Source organism: Capra hircus, chromosome 26 (genome assembly GCF_001704415.2).
Source record: "Capra hircus breed San Clemente chromosome 26, ASM170441v1, whole genome shotgun sequence".
Taxonomy (NCBI): domain Eukaryota; kingdom Metazoa; phylum Chordata; class Mammalia; order Artiodactyla; family Bovidae; genus Capra; species Capra hircus.
Genome location: NC_030833.1, coordinates 38,857,396 through 38,879,507, shown reverse-complemented (window position 1 = coordinate 38,879,507; position 22,112 = coordinate 38,857,396). Strand labels below are relative to the sequence as shown.

Genomic DNA, 22,112 nt, shown 5'->3' with positions numbered 1-22,112 from the left:
AAACAACTAGAATAGCTGGATAAAGCACAAATACATACACACACCTGCTTAAAGGCATAACAGAGTTTCTGAGACAACCAGAAATTGAGGGGACAAATCCTAGCGATAAGGGAACCACAAAGAGATGAGCCAAAATTCTGCAGTCATTCTTTCCCTTGGGACATTTGCCTAAAGTAGGGGAGGGGTAAAGGGCTGAGGGTCCAGGCAAACAGCCTCAACACAGTTGCTATTAAAAGGCTAAAATACCAGAAGATATTTCAGCAATTTCTTGAGGAAAGAAAGACAAAACTTAAGAGCCTTGAGGTGCCAAGATCCAAATAAAAAAGAAGCAGAAAACTAAGCCCAGCACTTGGCTGGTATTCCCCTCTAGACATCTGCTCAGCTCTAAAGCTGTGCAGGGCAGGAGGCTAAGAAGCCAAGGAGAAGGCTCCCCAAAACACTTTCAGCGAGAATTTTGATAGTCTCGCACTGCTGAGGAGAGAAAAGACTTCTGGACTAGCCAGGGGGAGAAGTCACTGAGAACACCCTATGCTCTTAGCTGCAGTTCCAAGAAGGCTACAACCTAGAAAGAGGCATCGGCAAGTGGCAGACACAGCTTTATCAAAACTCAAACAATGCCTATGGTCAGCTAAGTCCCTAGCTGGATTATAATAATCAGTCCCCCAATGTGCATGCCTGGAAGTTGTTTCTCTGGAGATAAAATCACGTACAACATTCACAATTTTCCATACAAAATGTTGAGTATACAATCAAAGTTAATTAAACATGCCAATACACAAAGCACAAACCCAGAGGGGAATAAAACACAGATCACTGACAAAGAAACCACAAGTGATTCAGGTATTAGAGTTAGTAGGAAAAGAGTCTAACTATGATTAATATATTCAGAAATATAATAAGAAGGTGGGAAAATTCATAAAAGGCGATGAATTTCATCATAGAGTTAGAATCAATAAAAAATCAAATGCAAAAACTAGGATCAAAAATAATTTCTAGTACTGTAAAATTAAAACTACTGAGCAACATATTAGACATAGCAGAAGAGATGACTAATAAATAAGAAGGTAGGTCAAAATTCTTCAAAGCTGAAGCACAAAGAAAAGCTAAAATGGAAAAGAAAGAAGAGTGTAAGATACACGTGTGATAAAGGAAAAAGACCTAAATTATGTAAGTTTGAAGACACAGAAGGAGAGAGAAAGAAGGGGCAACAAAAGCATTCAAAGAGATACAACCAAGTTAGAGATAGCAATGCATAAACACAAAAGTTACTAAGGACCTCATCAGGGTTGACAGTAAATATACAACAGAAAATAATCAATAATGCCAAACCTAGGGACATCATAAAAAGGTGGATAAAAACTAAAGGCAAAAAGGAAATCCTAAAAGTAACCAGAGGTTAAAAAAAAAAAAAAAAAAGCTTCAAAAAAGTATTAATAATGTTGGTTAATGACTGACTTTTCAACAGAAAGGATGGACGCCTGAAGACAATGGAATAAGATTCTTAAAGTGCTGGGAAAAAACCTTCGATATGTTAATAGAATGACATACTTAGAGAAAATATCATTCAAAATGACAGTAAAATTAAGATATTTTCAGATAAGTAGAAACTGAGAGGATCTGTCGGCAGGAAACCCTCACTTTGAAAAAATGCTAATAAAAGTCTAATGGGCATAAGAAAATGATCCCGGATGAAGGCATGGTCATGTAGGAAAAAAATGAAGAGCAATATGTAAGAATGAATAGTGATTGTTTAAAGTAACATTAAAAATTCTAATACATTTTTAAAATGTGTATTGTAGATTAAAATGCATCTATAAAATGAAAGATGTGAGAGGGTATATAGAATTAAAATGCAGTAAAGTATCTTATTATCCAGTATTACATTTACCCAAAAGAAATGAAAATATGTGCACAGAAATGATGTATACGTTATATATTGATAGAAGCACTATTAGTGAAAGGCTTCCCAGGTGGCGCTGGTGGTAAACAATCCACTTGCCAATGCAGGAGATGCAAGAGACAGGGATTCGATCTGTGGGTTGGGAATGATCCCTGGAGTAGGAAATGGCAACCCAGTCCAGTAATCTTGCCTGGAAAATTCCATGGACAGAGGAACCTGAAAGGCTACAGTCCATGGGGCCGTAAAGATTCAGACACGGCTGAGCACGCAGACACTTACCTAATTCCTGGTATCCATGGTTAGTGACAGGTAGAAACTGAAAACAACTCAAATGTGCATCTATAGGTGAACTGATAATCAAATTAAATGGAATACCACTCAGGAAAAAAAGGAACAAAATACTGACACACTAAAAACCATCGATGAATCACATATACAGGTTTAGAGTGAGCAAAAGAGACCAGGTTTAGAAGTACACAGTATACTACTCCATTTTGTGAGCTTTTGGCCACGAGAAACTAGTTTATGATGCTAACAGTCGGGATAACTGTTATCTCTGGAAGTAATATAAACTGGGAACAAGTAAGAAGGGGCCTCTGGCTGGTTAGTAACGTTCCACTTCTTGATCCAGTTACATTCACGGATTCACTTCACGGAAAGGGATCAAGCTTCACATTTAGGATTGTTCATTTTTCTATACGTATTTCCAAAAAAAACAGAAAGTTATACACAGGATAACAAGACTATATCAACCACTACAATATAGCTTGACCAGTATCATTAATACACATGTTACTCCCTAATTACCCCCACCCAACTAGAGATAACTACTCTCATAAATTTGGTGCTCACCATTCTTCTGCACTATCTTATATTTTGACTCCTTATATATAAGTTCCCCTAAATAATATATAGAATTGTTTTGCATGTTTTTAAACTATATATAACAGATAATTTGATTTCTGTTTTTAAAAGATCATTCTAAAGATGGCACAAGGAAACTTCCTAGTATGACAAAATATTCTATATATTATTTGGAGTGTTGGTTAAATGTGTAAACACATTTGTCAAAGCACATCGAAATGTACATTTAATATCTGCGCATTTCACTACAAGTAAATGTTACCTCACTTAAAACCACTGTTTAAAAAACAAATCATTCCAGCATTTTCATAGGCAATGGATGAGAAGTGAAATCAGGAAGGCCAGTTAAAATATTAGAGTAGACCTGGTGAGGACCAGACTCGTCTCTCTGAGAAGGAAGGAACTAAAGTCAGGTTGTGGTCATAGTTCTTTGAACAGCTTAACTGTGAAGTGAAGGGCTTCCCAGGTGGCTCAGACGGTAAAGACCCTGCCTGCAAGGCAGGAGACCCAGATTCAATCCCTGGGTAGGGAAGATCCCCCGGCGAAGGGAATGGCAGCCCACTCCAATATTCTTGCCTGAAGAATCCCATGGAGAAGGAGGAGTCTGGTGGGCTACAGTCCATGGGGTCACAAAGAATCAGAGACAACTTAGCAATAATCCCTCCCCTTCCCACTGTGAAGTGAAGCAGTGACTGGAGAGAGGGATGAGGCCAAAGAGAAGTTCTCAAAAACAGAAGGTTAAGCCTGACCCTATTGAGAGGCAACACGGAAGACAAAGGAGAGATGAGGGGTTACGGACTGAGTCCTCCAGAAGGTGAGAGGGTGTGGGATGGTCTGGTCTCTGCTGGGACACAATGCCTTCTTGCTTTTAACTAGAAGGAAGTAAAGGCACAGATCAGGAAAAATTGTTTGGTGATAGAAAGACAAAGGAGTTTCCATTCAACGGCTGCTACTTCTTCAATGATCATGGGTCATTACCTATAAAGGGTGGAGACTGGAGTGTTGAAGCTTATGAAAAGGGGCATGAAATTCCATTGGAAAAGGCTGGGAAAGCATCCCAACATGGTGGGGAAAGGTTAAGAAAAAAATCCAAGGTTCTGTTTTGCAAGGTTAAATGTCCAACAGGTATCCAAATCAAAAACAGGAATATTATTATTCATCTTTGCTTATGCTTCATGAAGCACAGTGTAACAAACATTAGGTACATGAAAGAATGAATGAATGAAGATTAAATCTTTTCATATTTTCTTAGTACCTTTTTATATTGTTGCCCATATTCTACAAGGGAACTGAAGAAAAAATAGAAATAATGTACCTTATCAATCAATCGCTATCAAATGCATTTTCCTTTTCCTCAGTTTTAGTTCTGTTTGTTCTTGGAAGAAAAACAATGTGTCTTCCAATGTTACAAACTCTTCATTTTATCAAAAAATGACATGTTCATCCTCTAAAACAACTGTTCAGCAGATTCACCAATGGGGCAATTTTCATTAAAAAAAAAAAAAAAAACCTAAGAGATAAACTCTGCATCCCTATATTAACACAACTTGTGACAATCATAAGAATATATATAGTTGAAGAAGAAATTAGAAGCTCTTGCCAAGAAGGATTAACCTGTCTCTGTATTGGAGATGTTCCTGCTGCTGCTAAATTGCACATGAATCATGAGTAAAGAAAGCCTTTAGCTTGCATACAGGGATCTCAGGGTGACCCCAGGAAACAATAAGCACGTTGTGCTGTTTGTTTATCATTTATCAATTGTGAAATTGAAAAAAAAGATTATAAATGCATTACTTGCAGTCGAAATTATTTTTATTACATTAAGCTCCATTGAAAAGGGCTCCATTCATACAAGAAGCACAGTTTTGGCTGGAAGAACAGTCAGATTTTTACACTTATAATTCAAGCATATATTTACTATGTATATTGAGTGCACTCTCCTAGTTCCTGTTGCCACAGTCAGACTATAAATGTGTATTTGTGGTCATGCTTAACTACAGTAATTCAGAACTTCAACTGTCAAGTTTGGAGCTAATATTCTCACGTAGGCAGTTCATGTTCTACTCTTAAAAATAATTCCTTATTTGCTATCAGAAACTCCTAATATAATACACAAAATAGCAGGATCAAGTTTTTTTAATAATCTATATCTTTAACTAAATGCACTTTTTTCCCTGAAAAATATCCCCTTCGTTCAGTAACTATAAACCCTGGTGAAGCAGTAAAACAGCAGAACGTATTAAATATATACAAAACACACAGAGAGAAAACAGCCGTGTTTACAGGGAGGAAAAGAAGGAAAATCGCAGTTTTGTGCTAACTATCCTTTGAGACATTTTTTTAAATGTGGAGGCACCAATTATTTCCCCTTTGCTGGAAGGTCTACACATTTAAAGGTTCTGTAGGTCCACTAAGAAAATAAGCAACTGTTTCTCTGTATCATTAAAGACAACAGGATACCAGTTCTGGGCCGATTTTAAAACACTAACAAAATTCTGTGAATATTAGGATTTAACATTTCAGTTTCAAGAGAAGGAAAGAGTTATTTTGTCTCCAAAGAGCATTAGACCCATACTCCAAATTGTCAATTGCACAATATCTCTAGCACTGAAGGCTAGCTCCATTGCAGAATCTTAACAATGCTAGAGTCTGAAGAAACCGTGCAGGTCTCCTATGCCTTTCTCCTACTCCAATCTGACACCCAAGACAGGGATTTTTTTCCTCAGCATCCCTGACAGATGGTCAGTCTCTGTTTCAATTACTCCAGTGGGGGAGTTCTCAAGAGAAGATTCCCAAGGGATATGATGAAATGCTAGAATCAACCATTCAGACAGGGAGTACAGCTCCAATAAGCCTGTAGATACAGACAGCATTGCCAGACACCAAAACCAGACTTCCAAAAGAAAGTGATTCAGAATCAGCAACGTTAAGACATGTAGACTCCCCAATCCTGGGACCACCCTAGGTCTTTTTATTGGCCTGGGACGTAGCGTCTACAATCTGGGAAGCAAGGTGGCTTTTCTCCTGCTGGTTTCTTAAGGAACTGATTCTTTCAGGCTCACAGCAAGGGTTTGTTAGGCTCAGAGAGGATCAAATTTCTTCCTTCTGAAAACCAAGCCAAGGGACCCCCTGGTGGAATTGCTAATGCTTAAAATACTCCTAACTTTGGTCTTAAAATTCTCACTGCAATAAACCAGGGCATTTCAAGCTCTTCTTTTAAAGGTATATACAGGCTAAGCTGTAACTGAAGTAGTTTGGTTGGTGTAGGGTTGACGTGTGGGGGTTGATGGTTTAGGCGCAGCCCGTCATCCCGCCGTGAAGTCTGGTTTATCTGACCGGGAAAGGCGAGCGCGCGGGCCTAAGCTGGCAGCACACCCCCTGCCGGACCCCGTCACAGGGCTGCCCGGCCCTTACCTGTCGATGCTGATCACGCACAGGGTCATGATCGAGGCCGTGCAGCACATGACGTCCATGGCGATAAAGACGTTACAGAAGAAACGGCCGAAGATCCACTCGCCCCCAATAAGGTCGGTGACGCTGACGAAGGGCATGACCGCCACGGCCACCGAAAGGTCGGCCAGCGCCAGGGACACGATCAGGTAGTTGGAGGGCTGCCGGAGCTTTTTGACGAAGCACACCGAAATCACCACCAGGCAGTTGCCGGCGATCGTCAGCAGCGTGATGAGCGTCAGGATGGAGCCGATCACAACTTTCTCGGCTCGGCCGTAGTTGATCTGCTCCCAACAGCCGGAGGTATTGTCCCGCGGCGCGTCCCGGATGGGCCCGGGGCTAGCCGTCACCTCCACGACCCCGTGCAGCAGGTGCGGCGCCCAGGAGCCCGCGACCGGGCCGGCGCCGTCGGGGCTCAGGTCGGGCAGCCCGCGCCCCACCTCCGGCAGGAAGAAAGAGCGGAGGTGCCCGTAGAGGTCCGGGCGGCCGCTGCTATTAACGTCCATCATCGTGCCGCTGTGCGCCGCTGCCCATGGAGCCGGCGCCCCCGCCAAGCGCTGCGGCTGCCGGCCCGGGGGCTTCACCTCGCCAGTTCCGCTCCGCTCGGCCCAGCCATGAGGCCCGCGCCGACCGCAGGGGGGCGCCCCGGCTCGGCCTCGCGGCTCCGCAAGTCCCGGTCCCGCAGCCGCAGCGGACAACACGGGAGCGCGGCCGCCCCGGGGACTACTTGCAGGACGCGTCTCCAGCCCCCGACGGATGCCTGGGACGCGCGGGTTCGCAAGCCGGCGGGCCAGGCTCGGCTGGCCACACCGCAGTCCGCAGCCCGCAGCCGCCGCGCCGCTCGGCCGAGAGCGCCCGGGAGGCAGCGGCAGAAGTTGCGGAGTGCGCCCCGCCCCTCGCGCCCGCCGCCGCCGCCGCCGCCGCCGCCGCCGCCGCCGCCGCCGCTCCCCTGCGGCAGCCACGCCGCGTCCCCGTCGCCGCCGCCGCGTCCGGCCGCTGACCGCGCGCCCCGGGATCCCGGACGGGCTTCCCCGGCTGGGCCGGGGCCGCCGCCTCTCCCGCGCCTCCCCTCACCCACTGGGCGGCGGGGAGGTGCTCCTGGCGCCTCCCGGGATCCCGAGCCGCCTCGCCCGGGGGATCTTTCTTTCCGCTGGAGGCTCACAAGCCCTCCGACAGACCCGAATCCCCTTGCAGTAGTAAAGATAGTTTGGTGGGGGAGGACTAGGGAGCCAGCGGATGTCCGGACTCATTGCAAAATGAAGAATCTGGGGAGAAATTTTTTTTTTTATCTTAATTTTTAAAAAGACAAAAAAAAAACCCTTTCTGAGCACGATACCAAGCAACAGATAATTTCCTATTCTTATTTTGACCACTGATGGGAGAAAGCGAAGATGAAAAAAGAGAAGCAGCTGGATGGGGCGGGGGTGAGAGCTCAGATGGAGAAAAGGGACAGCGAGGGACATCTTAGGGTCCTGGCACCTAGGAGGAGCTAGGAGCTCTGGAGAAGGGCCTTCAAAGAGCTTTAAAAAACCCATTGTGACAACCCCGCCCCCCCCCCCAGGCGTCTAGAAACCGGCCTTTCCCCTCTGAATATAGCTGCTGTTGCTGCTGCTGCTGCTAAGTCGCTTCAGTCGTGTCCGACTCTGTGCGACCCCATAAGACCGCAGTCTACCAGGCTCCCCCCGTCGCTGGGATTCTCCAGGCAAGAACATTGGAGTGGGTTGCCATTTCCTTCTCCAATGCATGAAAGTGAAAAGTGAAAGTGAAGTCACTTAGTCGTGTCCGACTCTTCGTGACCCCATGGATTGCACCCTTCCAGGCTCCTCCGCCCATGGGATTTTCCAGGCAAGAGTACTGGAGTGGGGTGCCATTGCCTTCTCCATCTGAATATAGACCTTGGCTGTACTCAGACTTCATAGCCTATGTTCAGACTTCAGAGCCTAATATATTGAAGTATTTACAGCCTAATATATTGAAATGAGGGCTAATTATCCATGGCGTTCTGGAAATCTTGCACATAAGAAACGACCGCTTATAATGTTCTGCAGAAGAATCCTGGAGATGTATGTTGATTTAATCCCTATTGCCTAAAATCCCCTTGGTATTGAAACCCAGTCAGGGTGGAGCTGGTTTTTTTATTCGTGAGACTTATTTCATTCCATTTTGTTCAAATATTTTATCGGAAGCTAGCAGTGATTTCTTTAAAGACCCTTAAAAATAAGCAAATCTGTTTTCTAGTTAGGCCCTACTGCTACTGCAAAGTCACTTCCGTTGTGTCCGACTCTGTGTGACCCCATAGACGGCAGCCCATCAGGCTCCCCGGTCCCTGGGATTCTCCAGGCAAGAACACTGGAGTGGGTTGCCATTTCCTTCTCCAGTGCATAAAAGTGAAAAGTGAAAGGGAAGTCGCTCAGTAATATCCAACTCCTTGCAACACCATGGACCGCAGCCCACCAGGCTCCTCTGTCCATGGGATTCTCCAGGCAAGAGTACTGGAGTGGGGTGCCATCGCCTTCTCCAGTTAGGCGCTAGTGTATCATAAATAAGAAGAAAGGGAACAGAAACCTCAAAATGTATTGATGTGAGTGCTAGGTTGGGTAACACTTCTTTCTTCAAGGTTTTTCATTTGTCCTGTTTTTCCAGATAAGGAAACAGTTGCTATTTCAGTCAGCTGGTAATAGGTTTCCAACCCAGGTTATTCTGATTACTATGTTCATATTCTTCCCTCTAAACATTCGCAAAAATATTTTTTAAGTGGAAAAAACTAAATCCCTAAATCTTGGGCCAATATTGACAGCTCTTTCACTACTGTGAATGTGTCAGGGGGCTCTCCTCTGTTTGGGGTAGGCGGATCAGTATATTCAGAGGAAGAGTGGAAGGTAACATATAGACCACAGAGCCGCACTGTTTCATAGTTAAGAGGATGGGTGAAGAAGTGTCTTCAACCTTACGTAAATTAGTATTAAACGTAATTTCAGACAAAAGAAAAGTAGTCTGCAGTTGGAAGACAGCTGAAAAATCATTCTCTGCAATGCAGAGAGGGAAGTAGAGGCTGGGACAAGTGACTTGTCCAAGATCATTCGTGACTACAATGAAACGGATCAGGTTTTTGGTTTTGTGGTTTAGAATTGTCTCAAGGCCTCATAAAAATTCCTTAATGTAGTAAATTTCACACGATGTTCTCAGCTTTTCTCATTTTGACTTTAACTCATTTTAACTCATTTTCGCTTTTCTTACTTTTTCCTTCTTGGGAACTCTAATCAGGGTCACCTTACTTTCTATCTTGGTTCTCTTAAGTAATATTCTACATTAATTAATTATACAAAGAATCTGAAAAGCAATATTCTATATTTGAATCTACAGTCAGTATAATTTACCACCTATACTCTGGCCAGCCCTTACCCAGCCCACTTAGGTTTCATAGCAGCTTCTGATGTTTTTTGCTTTTGTTTTTTTCATTGTAGACATATAAATGCACCAAATAATCGGTAAAATAGTACTTTCAAATTTACTTCCTCTTCCATTTTCAATATAGCATTAGTTCCAAACTCCCCTTTTTATAGAGAAGTCACCTCTATTATATTATCCCTGGTGATGGCTGAGTGTATTTCCTAAGAGTTGCTAGGTTTCTAATTTATAAGCTGTCACAATGCATAAACACAGTTATTGAAAATCTCAGCCTCTGCAGCATTGCTTATGTTGAGTTTGAATTTCATCTATCATTGTATCATTCCAAAATCCAGACAGAGCAACCTGGAATTCTTTCAGTTTGCCTCTAACCTTGACTAACAAATAACCATATCTTAATAAAAATGCTAAAATCTCATTTATTCTTTTCCATAGTTTTCTCACAAAAAAAATGCTAAAGATACAGCTTCACAAAACGTTCATTAAAATACCTAACACTCACCTAAATGGGTTCTTTTGCCCTTGGTTTCCTGGGGTTTAAAAATCCATATCAGGGTGTTGCTGCCTTTCCTTTCCTCCTGCCAGCCTACTCTGGCTGTTATTTTAGAGATAATAAGAGAAGTGTTGGCATTTAAATCAAATCATGTCTTTAGTTTTTATCCCTTGTATTTCTTGCATTAAAAAAATATAACTCTGGTAACTTTAAAAAGTACCAGTCCTTGTCTAGATTCTCATCTCCTATAACAGCATTTTCCTAAAATTGTCAATGAGGGCACCTGAAACGACAGCTTTCTGAGGCTTCCAACTGGCAATCTCCTGCTCTCAAAACTGCTCTGGGGGAGGACAGAAGAGCAGCCGCATCCTACAATAGGAATTATCATCTTTTTATAAGCTCTTCTTCCTGTAGGTACTCATCTGGCTCATCTAAATGCGTGTGCTTAATCACATCTTTGCAGACCCACACATATCCATCTGGAGAACATAAGCTTAGGAGAGTTTATTTTCCCATAACCCAGCATACTCTGATAGTCTAGATTTACTTTAAGAAACACAAGTAAAAATAAGGCTTTCTGTGCCATAGGATTCATTGGCACCATAGTAGTTGTTAAGCATACTAACGTCATGATAACTGAGGCTCCAGTAATTTCCAATGCCCGATGCAGCTGTCTTCCTACAGGGTTACTCTTGCACATCCCCAAAGCTTCTCAGCTGCTTACTTGTACATCCAATTGGCTTATTCAGCTGAACTAATTGTCTGGGTGTTGTCCCCAGAATTAGACAAGAGAAGGCTAGGAAAACAATGCTTAGATGGGTATTGTGCTAAGATTAGTATATATAAATAATCAAATCCTACCCTGTGGACCAGTCAGGCTGTAAAGCAGTAGCACAGAGAAAGAACATACATCCTAGCAACTGTCAACGCAGATATTGGGAGGCCCAGTTGGAATAGAAGCAGTTAGTCTGGTACATAAGAGTGTCCTCTTCTCTGTGACAGGCCCCCTCACCGGGACTAGTCTCATCCTTTCCAAGCGCTGAAGCCTCTTCTGGCACTTTTTTTCACATCTTTATTATAGCACTCACTGTTGCATTATGGTTTTATGTTTAGGTGACTGGATTTTCTGTCCAAGTGAGAACACCCCAAAGATAAAGATATTTCCTTATTCCCTCCACACACTAGGTGCTCAATAAATGGCTGTCAAATAAATTGAGTGTAGAAAAATGCCTATAACCAAGCGTCATTCGTGATTTAAAAATCATTCCGCAGCTTAAAAGTGAATGGTGAGTTTTGTTTTGATTCAGATGTATGTCTTTGAATTGTGATACTTTCATTTGCATTTTCACTTAATTCTGACTAGAAAAAATGTATTTTTTTTCCATCGGTTCTTTTCGTTTAGAAATTTTTCATTCTCTTTACAAAGCAAATGTAACCTTTAAAATTTTTCTTCAAAAAAATATGAAGAGAAAATCAGAGAACAGATACATCCAAAAATGCTCATTTATTTTCCTAATTACTCAACTTTTTCTTACCACGACCATCTTGAAATATAAGTGGTACGTGCACACCCTCTAGTGGTGAATTCATTCCTCATACAAATTCCACACAGAACTTCAATGGAAAGCGTCTGCTTCCACGGTCCAAACCTGAAGGATTAATGAAAAGCAAAATTAAGTTCCTTAACTTAAAGAGAAACAGATAATATGAATATTCACTCATTGATTGAGTTAACATTTATCGACTGTCTAATCCCAGATACTGTTTTAGGAGTTCTTTTTTAAAAAGGACACAGTAAGCTGGAGATCCTGTTGGACATCCAGGTAGAGATATCAGATAGTCAGATACAAGTTCAGGAGATAATTTCTCAAGAAGAAGAGGAGATAGAGAAGAAGCCTGATGGATTTACCCTAGGATGGCTGCTCCAACATCCTGAAGTCAGGGAGAGGATGAAGGACCAAGAAAACCTGAGGAGAGACCCTTGAGTTAGGAGGTAAACCACAAGAGACTGGATGCTCCAAGTCAGAGGAAGATGTGTCAAGGAAAATAAACTGATGAACTGGACAGAATGCCAAGTAAGGAAAGAACTATTCCAGTGGAATAGCTGGAATAAAAGTGGAGTAGAATGGGTTCATCATGAGAAGAGAGAAAATGGCAACTGGGACGGCAGACAACTTTTGTAGTAGTTTCATTCAAAAGAGTAACAGGGAATTGGGCAGAAGCTAGAGGGACATGTGATATTTAAAGAAAATCAGAAAAGAAAAATAGGAAAGTCCTTCTTTTAAAAATTGATAGGATGCACCTGATTCCACATTTTGTAATCTTCTGTATAATTTTAGCAATTCTTCTATAGTCTTCAAAATAATATGTGAAATGAACATTTCCATCATGTTCATGTCCCCATTTCCAGGCAAAATTATCCTTGATCCATTCTTTCAGTCATTCAATAAACATGTACCAACTATATATTGTGTTCAGTGCTAAGGATGAATAATTAAGACAAATTCTCCATTCTGCAGGTGTTCACTACCTGGTGAAAGAGACAGACTAGATACAGTGCAGTATGAAAAGCCTCATAGATATGAAACAAAGATGGAGCCCAGAGGAAAAGAGCTGTTCTTGGGGGGACCAAAGAATTCACAGAGCTAACATTTCAGTTCAAGCAGAAGTTTCATCAATAGACTGAAGGACAGGGGGTGCAATGCTGACAGGTGTTCATAACTATATGGAAGACTTGCCCATAATATGTCGTGTAAAATGCATTGGAAATAGCAAGGGTAGACTTGTTGGGAGGCAATCATAAAAAATCATGTGTGTCCAAACAATCAATGCTGGAGAAGGTGCGGCAAGAAAGGAACCTTTATATGCTGTTGGTGCAAATGTAAATTGGTACAGCCACTATGGAGAACAGTATGGAGGTTCCTTAAAAATCTAAAAAAAAAATACAAGCAACTCCTGCAGCTCAACTCCAGAAAAATAAATGACCCAATCAAAAAATGGGCCAAAGAACTAAGTAGACATTTCTCCAAAGAAGACATACAGATGGCTAACAAACACATGAAAAGATGCTCAACATCACTCTTTATCAGAGAAATGCAAATCGAAACCACAATTAGGTAACATTTCACGCCAGTGAGAATGGCTGCGATCCAAAAGTCTACAAGCAATAAATGCTGGAGAGGGTGTGGAGAAAAGGGAACCTTCTTACACTGTTGGTGGGAATGCAAACTAGTACAGCCACTATGGAGAACAGTGTGGAGATTCCTTAAAAAACTGGAAATAGAACTGCCTTATGACCCAGCAATCCCACTGCTGGGCATACACACCGAGGAAACCACAGTTGAAAGAGCCACGTGTACCCCAATGTTCATCGCAGCACTGTTTATAATAGCCAGGACATGGAAGCAACGTAGATGTCCACCAGCAGATGAATGGATAAGAAAGCTATGGTACATATACACAATGGAGTATTACTCAGCCATTAAAAAGAATACATTTGAATCAGTTCTAATGAGGTGGATGAAACTGGAGCCAATTATACCAAGTGAAGTAAGCCAGAAAGAAAAACCCCAATACAGTATACTAATGCATATATATGGAATTTAGAAAGATGGTAATGATAACCCTGTATGCGAGACAGCAAAAGAGACACAGATGTATAGAACAGTCTTTTGGACTCTGTGGGAGAGGGTGAGGGTGGGATGATTTGGGAGAATGGCATTGAAACATGTATAATATCATATATGAAACAAATTGCCAGTCCAGGTTCAATGCCTGATACTGGATGCTTGGGGCTGGTGCACTGAGACGACCCAGAGGGATGGTACAGGGAGGGAGGAGGGAGGGGGGTTCAGGATGGGGAACACATGTATACCTGTGGCAGATTCATGTTGATGTATGGCAAAACCAATACAATATTGTAAAGTAATTATGGGACTTCCCTGCTGGTCCTGTGGTTAAGACTCTCAGCTCCCAATGCAGGGGGCCCAGGTTTGATCCCTGGTCAGGGAACTAGATCCCACATGCTGCAACTAAGACCTGGTGCAGCCAAATAAATGAGTAAATATTTAAAAAATAATAAAGTAATTAGCCTCCAATTAAAATAAATAAATTTAAACTTTAAAAAATAAATAAAAAGTGTTCATCAGATGAAAACAAGGTCCTCCTGTACAGAACAGGAAACTACATTCACTATCTTGTGAAAAGAATATGAAAAGGAATGCATGTATATAAAACTGAATCACAAAAAAAAAAAGAAAAAAAAACTGAATCACTTTATTACACAGCAAAAATTAACACAATTTTGTAAATCAACCATACTTGAATAAAATAATTTGAAAAAATAACAAAGTGTTCAGCAAACATTTTCCATAATTTATGTCAGATAGTAAATATTTTGGGTTTTCTGGGCCAAGATGCAGAATTGAGGCTATTATGTAGGTGTTTAAATAGCAAAACTTCCTTTTGTAATTTAAAATTACATTAGTGACATTAATTGAAGAGGGCAAATTAAGAAGTATTAGCATAAAGTTTCAAGGTTTAAATCAGAGCACCCTTTTTGGATCAGTCTTCAGCTCCACAATTTAGTGCTGCACTATGAGATTAGACCATAATTTTCCTATTTGGAAACCAATTTCTCGGCCAAAAATGAGCTTAATTATTCCTAGTCAGATGAGTTTCCCCAAAACAAAATTTTGCTGTACATAAATCAGTTTATATGATTTTTCAAAAGTGGGGGAGAAAGAGTATTTAAAGGGGTTATAGCATGGACCAAAAGAACCACATCTGGCCCAGCCTCCACTGGTAAACCAAGATGGAGATTTTTTTCCTTGACAGCATCAGTAAAGTAAATTTCTTTCAGCAGTTCAAAATTTCCTCAGCATCCACTATATGTGCTGCAGCTTTTTGGAACACAGATTGTGTGGGTTATAGTTAATTACCATGGCTATTACTTGTGTAGTTTTTAAGTTTAAAGCTCAAAGTGGTTCTGATCTACAGGACAATAAATTGGCTAAAATTCTGGCTTGACAAAATCTTGTCACATTGTGCTTATGTTTCATGAGTCTGATGTTAACACTGACCCCTGCAGGAGTCCCATCTGTAGTCATAGTTACCAGTTCTGACACATCTACTTTAAAATGGTCAAAATTTCTCTCCATACACAAAAATAAGCCACTTCCTAATGATGTGCCTTGTTTGGGCAGCGTTTTCAAAAGATATTTGGTCATATCAAAATTCTCAAACCACACCAATAGCTTTTATATATCTACTTACTTATCAGCTGTAATAGAATATGCCAGAAATAACCTAGCTTTTTCTTGCAATTTACCCTGAAAGTTCTAAGCTATATTTCCAACATACTGAAAATAGACTTTTAGTTGTATCGTTTGTGAATACTAGTTTCTGTTTAGGACCTGCTCTTTCTTGTGCCTTCAATAAATATTCTTTGCAAACTAGTCTTCAGTTTAAAAAAAAAAAAATGTAGTTGCCTGAGCAGTTTTTCTTCACTTATGGGATGATTTCAAGGCATCATTCCTACAATGATTCTATCAACTTGACTGGGCCACTGGGTGCCCAGATCAGTGTCAAACATTCTGGCTGTGTGTTTGAGTTTTTTCTGAATGAGATTAGCACTTGAATCAGTAGACAGAGTAAAACAGATTAACCTCCATAATGTAGGTGGACTTCATTCCAGTCTGTTGAAGACCTGAAGTGAACAATAGGACTGACGCTTCTAAGGGCTTCCCTGGTGGATCAGCGGTACAGAATCCACCCGCAATGCAGGAGACATGGAAGACACGGGTTCAATCCCTGGATTGGGAAGATCTTCGGGAGACGGGAATGGCAACCCCCTCTAGTATTCTTGCTGGGAATATCTCATGGGTGGACAGAAGAGGCTGGTGGGGTATAGTCTAAGGAGTCACAAAGAGCTGGACACGACTGGAGAGAATGAACACACACACAGTATGCTTTACCCGGGTCCCCAGGAAAAGTTGGGCAGGTGGTTCACTGAGCAAACTTACCACCCATGTGGTGAATAGGGGCAAATGTGAATCTGCCTGGAGGAAGGGCATCTTTTTCTGATCTGCACAGGAGCACCAGCAAGTACTCCATCACTGGGAACAAAGAGAGGGGGTTCTATTTGAGTTACTAGTGTACCCTACCAGTCTACCATATGCATGCTGCTGCTGCTGCTAAGTCGCTTCAGTCGTGTCCAACTCTGTGCGACCCCATAGAGTGCAGCCCACCAGGCTCCCTGTCCCTGGGATTCTCCAGGCAAGAACACTGGAGTGGGCTGCCATTTCCTTCTCCAGTGCATGAAAGTGAAAAGTGAAAGTGAAGTCACTCAGTTGCGTCCGACTCTTAGCGACACCATGGACTGCAGCCCACCAGGCTCCTCCACCCATGGGATTTTCCAGACAAGAGTACTGGAGCGGGGTGCCATTGCATAGTTCAGTTAATTTCTGTATTTAGGTAATTGAATACATCCAGCAGTGCTACAGGGCTTCCCTGATAGCTCAGTTGGTATAGAATCCACCTGCAGTGCAGGAGACCCTGGTTCGATTCCTGGGTTAGAAAGATCCACTGGTGAAGGGACAGGCTACCCGCTCCAGTATTCTTGGGCTTCCTTTGTGGCTCAACTGGTAAAGAATCTGCCTGCAGTGCAGGAGACCTGGGTTCAATCCCTGGGTTGGGAAGATCCCCTGGAGAAGGGAAAGGCTACCCACTCCAGTATTCTGGCCTGGAGAATTCCTTGGACTATACAGTCCATGGGGTCTCAAAGAGTCGGACACGACTGAGTGACTTTCACCTTCATCAGTGCTACAATTGGGTTGATGTGGCTATGAAGATAAACACAAAGCCATGGGTTGCTTTATTAAATTTGCAACTTTTGACTCAGTACCACCTACTTTATGCCAGTTCTGGATACACCTCAGACCTCTGTGTCTTGTTCCTCAATTTCATGGGTCAAAATTTAATTCAAGCATCACCTCCTCTAGTAAACTGTATGTCCTCTCCAAATCTCTCAAACCTCCCCCTCAGTCTGGAAGAGAAGACCCTACCAGATGTTCTGGACACACCTGTGCAAGTCATGTTGTAGTATTGCTTTCTTGCCTTGCCCAACCTCACCCTAAGCTGACAGAGGACAGGGTGGGTGGAGGAGTGTTTCTGAGCTCAGTCAGGAAGGGTGAGCCAAGTGAGAAGAGTACAAAGGCAAAGACCAACAGGGCATGAGCTGACATTGAGGGGCCAGCCCAAGAAAGAGAGGTCTGCAGGGAGACCCAGATGGGCTGGAAGGTTGCTTTGGATGCTAAAGCCAGTTCTCTCTTTCACAGCTGCCTAAGGAAGAGGAAATAACTGAAGAGTCATCCTTTTTGAGTTCAGGACTCCTCCTTGATATGATAGGAATAACAATATCTGGCTGGTTGCGAGGATTAAATCAAACTGTAGATAGGAAAAACGTAATCATATAGTACTATTGTTTTCCAGTCCGAAGTTTCCAAGGTCTTCTATCCTTTCTGCTGTAGCTACACCAACCCACCTCACCCCAGGCCAAATTCTGGCCCCTCTTCTCTGCTCCCCTCCCAATGCCATCTTCTCTTTTTCTCCCATTCCTCCTCCCCTCTTCCACCTCCTTCCTCCCCGACCCTCTCCCTCCCTACTTCTTCTTTCCTCTCTCTCCAGCCCTCCACTTTCCCTTTCCTTCTTCTTCTCTCCCCCCTCCCTTCCCATCCTCCAGCTCTCCTTCTGCCTGCTTTGCCCAGGAGACAGTACGCCAAGCTTTGCCTGGGAGATAGTGCACCAAAGCCCAGGATGAAGATGCTGGGATCCACATGTAGGTCTACCATGATGAACTAAGTCTTAGGTGACTCAGACATAAAATGTAGATGTTACTAAAAAGCAGGACCTAACTCATAGCTGTTTTTAAAATTAAATAAGATATATAGGTAATTACTTAGCAAATAGGCTTGCCCTCAGTAAAGTGATCAATGACTATCATCTGCTCATTTTCCTTCTTGCCCTTTTTTTCTTCCTTGTTATCTAAGCCCAGGGTGAAGATGAAGAATGAATTCTAAAGGGTACAGTTCACAGCAACAGCACCATGACTTTCAAAGAGAGAAGTTCTCAGTTGTCTAATGTTGGCATCAAATAATGAGTCATCTTATTCACCTTCACCACGCATTGGTCATATTTCTGACCAATCTAGATCTTGTGGTCATAGTATTACCAAAACGTAAGTTCATGTGCCTGACACACAGTGAGGCCAAACAATACCAAAATGTCATAGTTTGAAACAGAGAAATTTTATTACAGGGCCATGCAAGCGGATGGGAGGCTCAAGCCTTTAAAACCCCAAATTCCCCGAAACCTTTCGGCAAAGCTCTTTTCTAGGAAAGGTGAAGGAGAGGTGTAGTTAGTCATTGCAAACTTCTTGGGTCAGATCCTTTGTTTTTGAGGTCAGGTCATGGCCAGGTAACGATGTTTCTGTAAATCTCCACCAAAGGAATGTCACTCTCTGTTCTGACAAGAAAGGGCAAGGTCTCAAGGCACAACTTTTTCCCTCTGAGGTCAAGGTCCTGGCTAAGAGGAGGCAGAGCTCAGCTGGCAGCTCCCTCAGAGCCAGCTCCCTGCCTAGCTGTCACTGCTGAGGGAGCCAGATGCCCAGGACCCAACTGGCCCTCAGGTTGCTCAGGTTACCTAAATGGGAGGGAAGAGAGGGTCGCACAGACTGCAGTCCAGGCAGATGGTCAGTAACTGCTATCAGGTCCCCGAGATGCACTTGGGGGAGAGGTTCACTGCTGCCTCACAGCCTGGGCAAGGCCAGTGGGTGGCCATGATAAGGGTTCTGGAGTCCTACAGGACAGAACCCCCAGTCTGTTCACTGGGCTCCCCAGCTTACTCACTGGCCCGGGACCAGGTGAGCTGGAGGAGCCTGGGGAGAAGGCAGGGAATCCACCTCTTACCTGATTTTCCACCTGAAAACCACCACTCTGCCTGACTGGAGTTGGCTGAATGAGCCCACTAAGGGGCACTCCTTGATAGCTGGTTGCTGTGGGTGGGGCCCACTGCGTGCTGACCAATGGCTGAGCGGGACCCCTAATGGTCCTGTGGTAAACTTTCCCTGGTAACAGGGTGCAGGGTTAATGGCACACAGCAATGGCGGTGTGCCAAGGGCTGCACTCGGCTGCACTCTATTACAATAGTGTGATAGAGTATGACTGAGTGCAGCCCTTAGCACTCGGGCCGTTGCTGTGTGCCATTAACCCCCTACCCTGTTACCAGGGAAAGGTTACCAGAGGACCATTAGGGGTCCTGCTCAGCCATTGGTCAGCACCGCAGTGGGCCCCGCCCACAAGCAGCCGTCAGAGTGACCCTTAGTGAGCCCCTTCAGCCAACTCCAGTCAGGCAGAGTGGTGGCTGTCAGGCAGAGAGAAAGGTAAGAGGTGGATCCCAGCTTTTTTCCCAGGGCCCTCAAACTCACTTCCTGGCCCGAGGCCCGGTGAACTGGAGGGGCCCAGGAAACAGGCATGGGGCAGTGTCCTGGAGGGCTCCAGAGCCTGTCCCAAGGCCAACCACTGGCCAGACCCAGGCCTTAAGCGGCAGTGAACCGCTCCCCCACCCCAGCTCTGTGACCCGATAGCAGCCTTCTGCATAAGATCCAGTCTGGGGGACCTGGCCCCTGCCGTTTGGGTGGCCTGAGGAGCGAGGGTCGGGTGAGTCCTGGGCACCAGGCTCCCTCAACGATGACAGCTAGACAGCATCTGGGAACCTGGCTCTGAAGACGCCTCCAGCTAAGCTCTGCTTCCTCTTAGCCAGGACCTGAACCTCAGAGGGTGAAAGTTGTGGGTTGGGACCTTGCCCTTTCTTGTCAGGATGGAGAATAACATTCATTTTGTGGAAGTTTACAGGAACATCATTACCTCACCATGACCTGACCTCAAGAACAAAGGATCTGACCCCAAGAAGTTTGCAACAGCTAACTATGCGCCTCCCTCACCTTTCCTAGAAAAGGGCTTTGCTGAAAACTTTTGGGTTGCTGGTGGTTTTTAAGCATGAGCCACCCATCTCAGATGGCCCTTGATAAAGCCTTCTCTGTTCTAAACTCCAACATTTTGGTATTGTTTAGCCTCACTGTGTTTCAGGCTCAGGGACTTGAGTTTCTGTAACAACTGGTGAAGATCCTGTAAAATTAACACCAGATATTCTGGTGAAAAGCAAATGGTTTGCTTTAGATGACTTCATTCTCTTTGCAGAAGTAAATTTTTATTCTTACTTGGGATATATCAGGAGAAAGCAATGGTACCCCACTCCAGTACTCTTGCCTGGAAAATCCCAAGGACTGAGGAGCCTGGTAGGCTGCAGTCCATGGGGTCACTAAGAGTCCGACACGACTGAGCGACTTCACTTTCACTTTTCTCTTTCATGCATTGGAGAAGAAAATGGCAACCCACTCCAGTATTCTTACCTGGAGAATCCCAGGGATGGGGGAGCCTGGTGGGCTGCCGTCTATGGGGTCGCACAGAGTCAGACACGACTGAAGCGACTTGGCAGCAGCAGCAGCAGGATATATCAAGTGTTGGGAAAGCAAAAGATTTCTTCTTCACCAAACTTAGCCGAAAGGAGAATTGCTTGCTGCTACATGCAATTCTAGGGACAGGATTGAAGGCAAAAGGAGAAGAGGGCAGCAGAGGACGAGATGATTAGATAGCATCAGTCACTCAATGAACGTGAATTTGAGTCTGCCTGCAGTGCAGGAGACCTGGGTTCCATCCTTGAGTCAGGAAGATCCCCTGGAGGAGGAAATGGCAACCCACTCCAGTATTCTTGCCTGGAGAATTCCATGGACAGAGGAGCCTGGTGGGCTACAGTCCAGGGAGTCGCAAAGAGTCAGACAGGATTGAGCAATTTATACTTTCACTTTCAAGAGATAGTGAAGGACAGGGGATCCTGGTGTGCTGCGGTCCATGGTGTGGCAAAGAATAAGACATGACTTAGGGACTGAACAACGATAACATGGGGCAGATACCTCTTAAAATTCCCTTCTGAGACCAAGGGGAAAAGTCTTGAGAGGAATACAAGTCAAGATGTGGCCTCAGGCTAGAGATTGTCTGTGTACTATCTGTGATAAGTTAGCACAGAAATTGGAACTGTTTAGAAACTTTCACACCCATTAGGCCTTATCTGTATACCCAAGTCCCTAGCTATTGGACTCTTCTTATTCAGTCGAGTACAGAGCAATTCAGATGTTAGACCAAACTTTTGAGGCCAGATTTCTCTATTGGTTATGCAGGAGGAAAAAAGAATGGGTCCTAGAACAATTGGGTGGGTGGGTGGGGAGGGCAGTAACCAGGCCCTTCATCACAGATCGTTTGAAAAAGCACTGATGTTAACTATTGTTGTTGTTGTTGAGTTGTTAAGCCATGTCCAACTCTTTGTGACCCCATGGACTACAGCACGCCAGGCTTCTCTGTCCTCCAGTGTCTTCCAGCGTTTGCTCAAATTCATGCCCATTGAGTCGGTGATGCCATCCAACCACATGATGTCATCTGATGTCAACTACAGTTTCACAGTTTTATGTTCTCGGATCATTGATCAATATTTAAAAGAGTTCACTTACACGAGTTCAAAAATGTGGAAATATCAATTGTGTGGAATTTGATTGTACATTTCTTCTTATTTCAATTACGCCCCTCTCTTGTCTAACCAGTTTTTGGCTGAACCAGTGATGGAGCTAACCTCTCATCCTAGAGAGAACCCTGCCATCTGGTGGCTGAGGATATTGAGTGTAAGGCAGTAGCGCGCTGTGAACCCCCAGTTCAGACAGAGGAAAAAGACCTTTCCCCCTAGCAATCCGCTTTTAGGTCAGTTTCCCCATTTTCCGTTAAGTCCATTTTAAACAACGGAATGGCCTTTAACGGGGAAAAAAGAAGTTCCCTACTACTTTTAAAGCATTTCCAGCCCTTAGCAAAAGGATTTGGTTCAAGTCGGCGCTCA

The 22,112-nt window shown here is 43.7% G+C and overlaps 1 protein-coding gene across 1 annotated transcript in view; it reads right to left on the bottom strand.

Moving 5' to 3' along the window:
* The window catches only part of HTR7 (5-hydroxytryptamine receptor 7), a 97,408-nt gene extending 90,446 nt beyond the window's left edge, over window positions 1-6,962 (bottom strand). Inside the window, exon 1 of the mRNA XM_018041723.1 lies at window positions 6,179-6,962. Within this exon, the coding sequence (XP_017897212.1) occupies window positions 6,179-6,723 (545 nt within the window). The 5' untranslated portion in view covers window positions 6,724-6,962. The remainder of the gene's footprint in view (window positions 1-6,178) is intronic.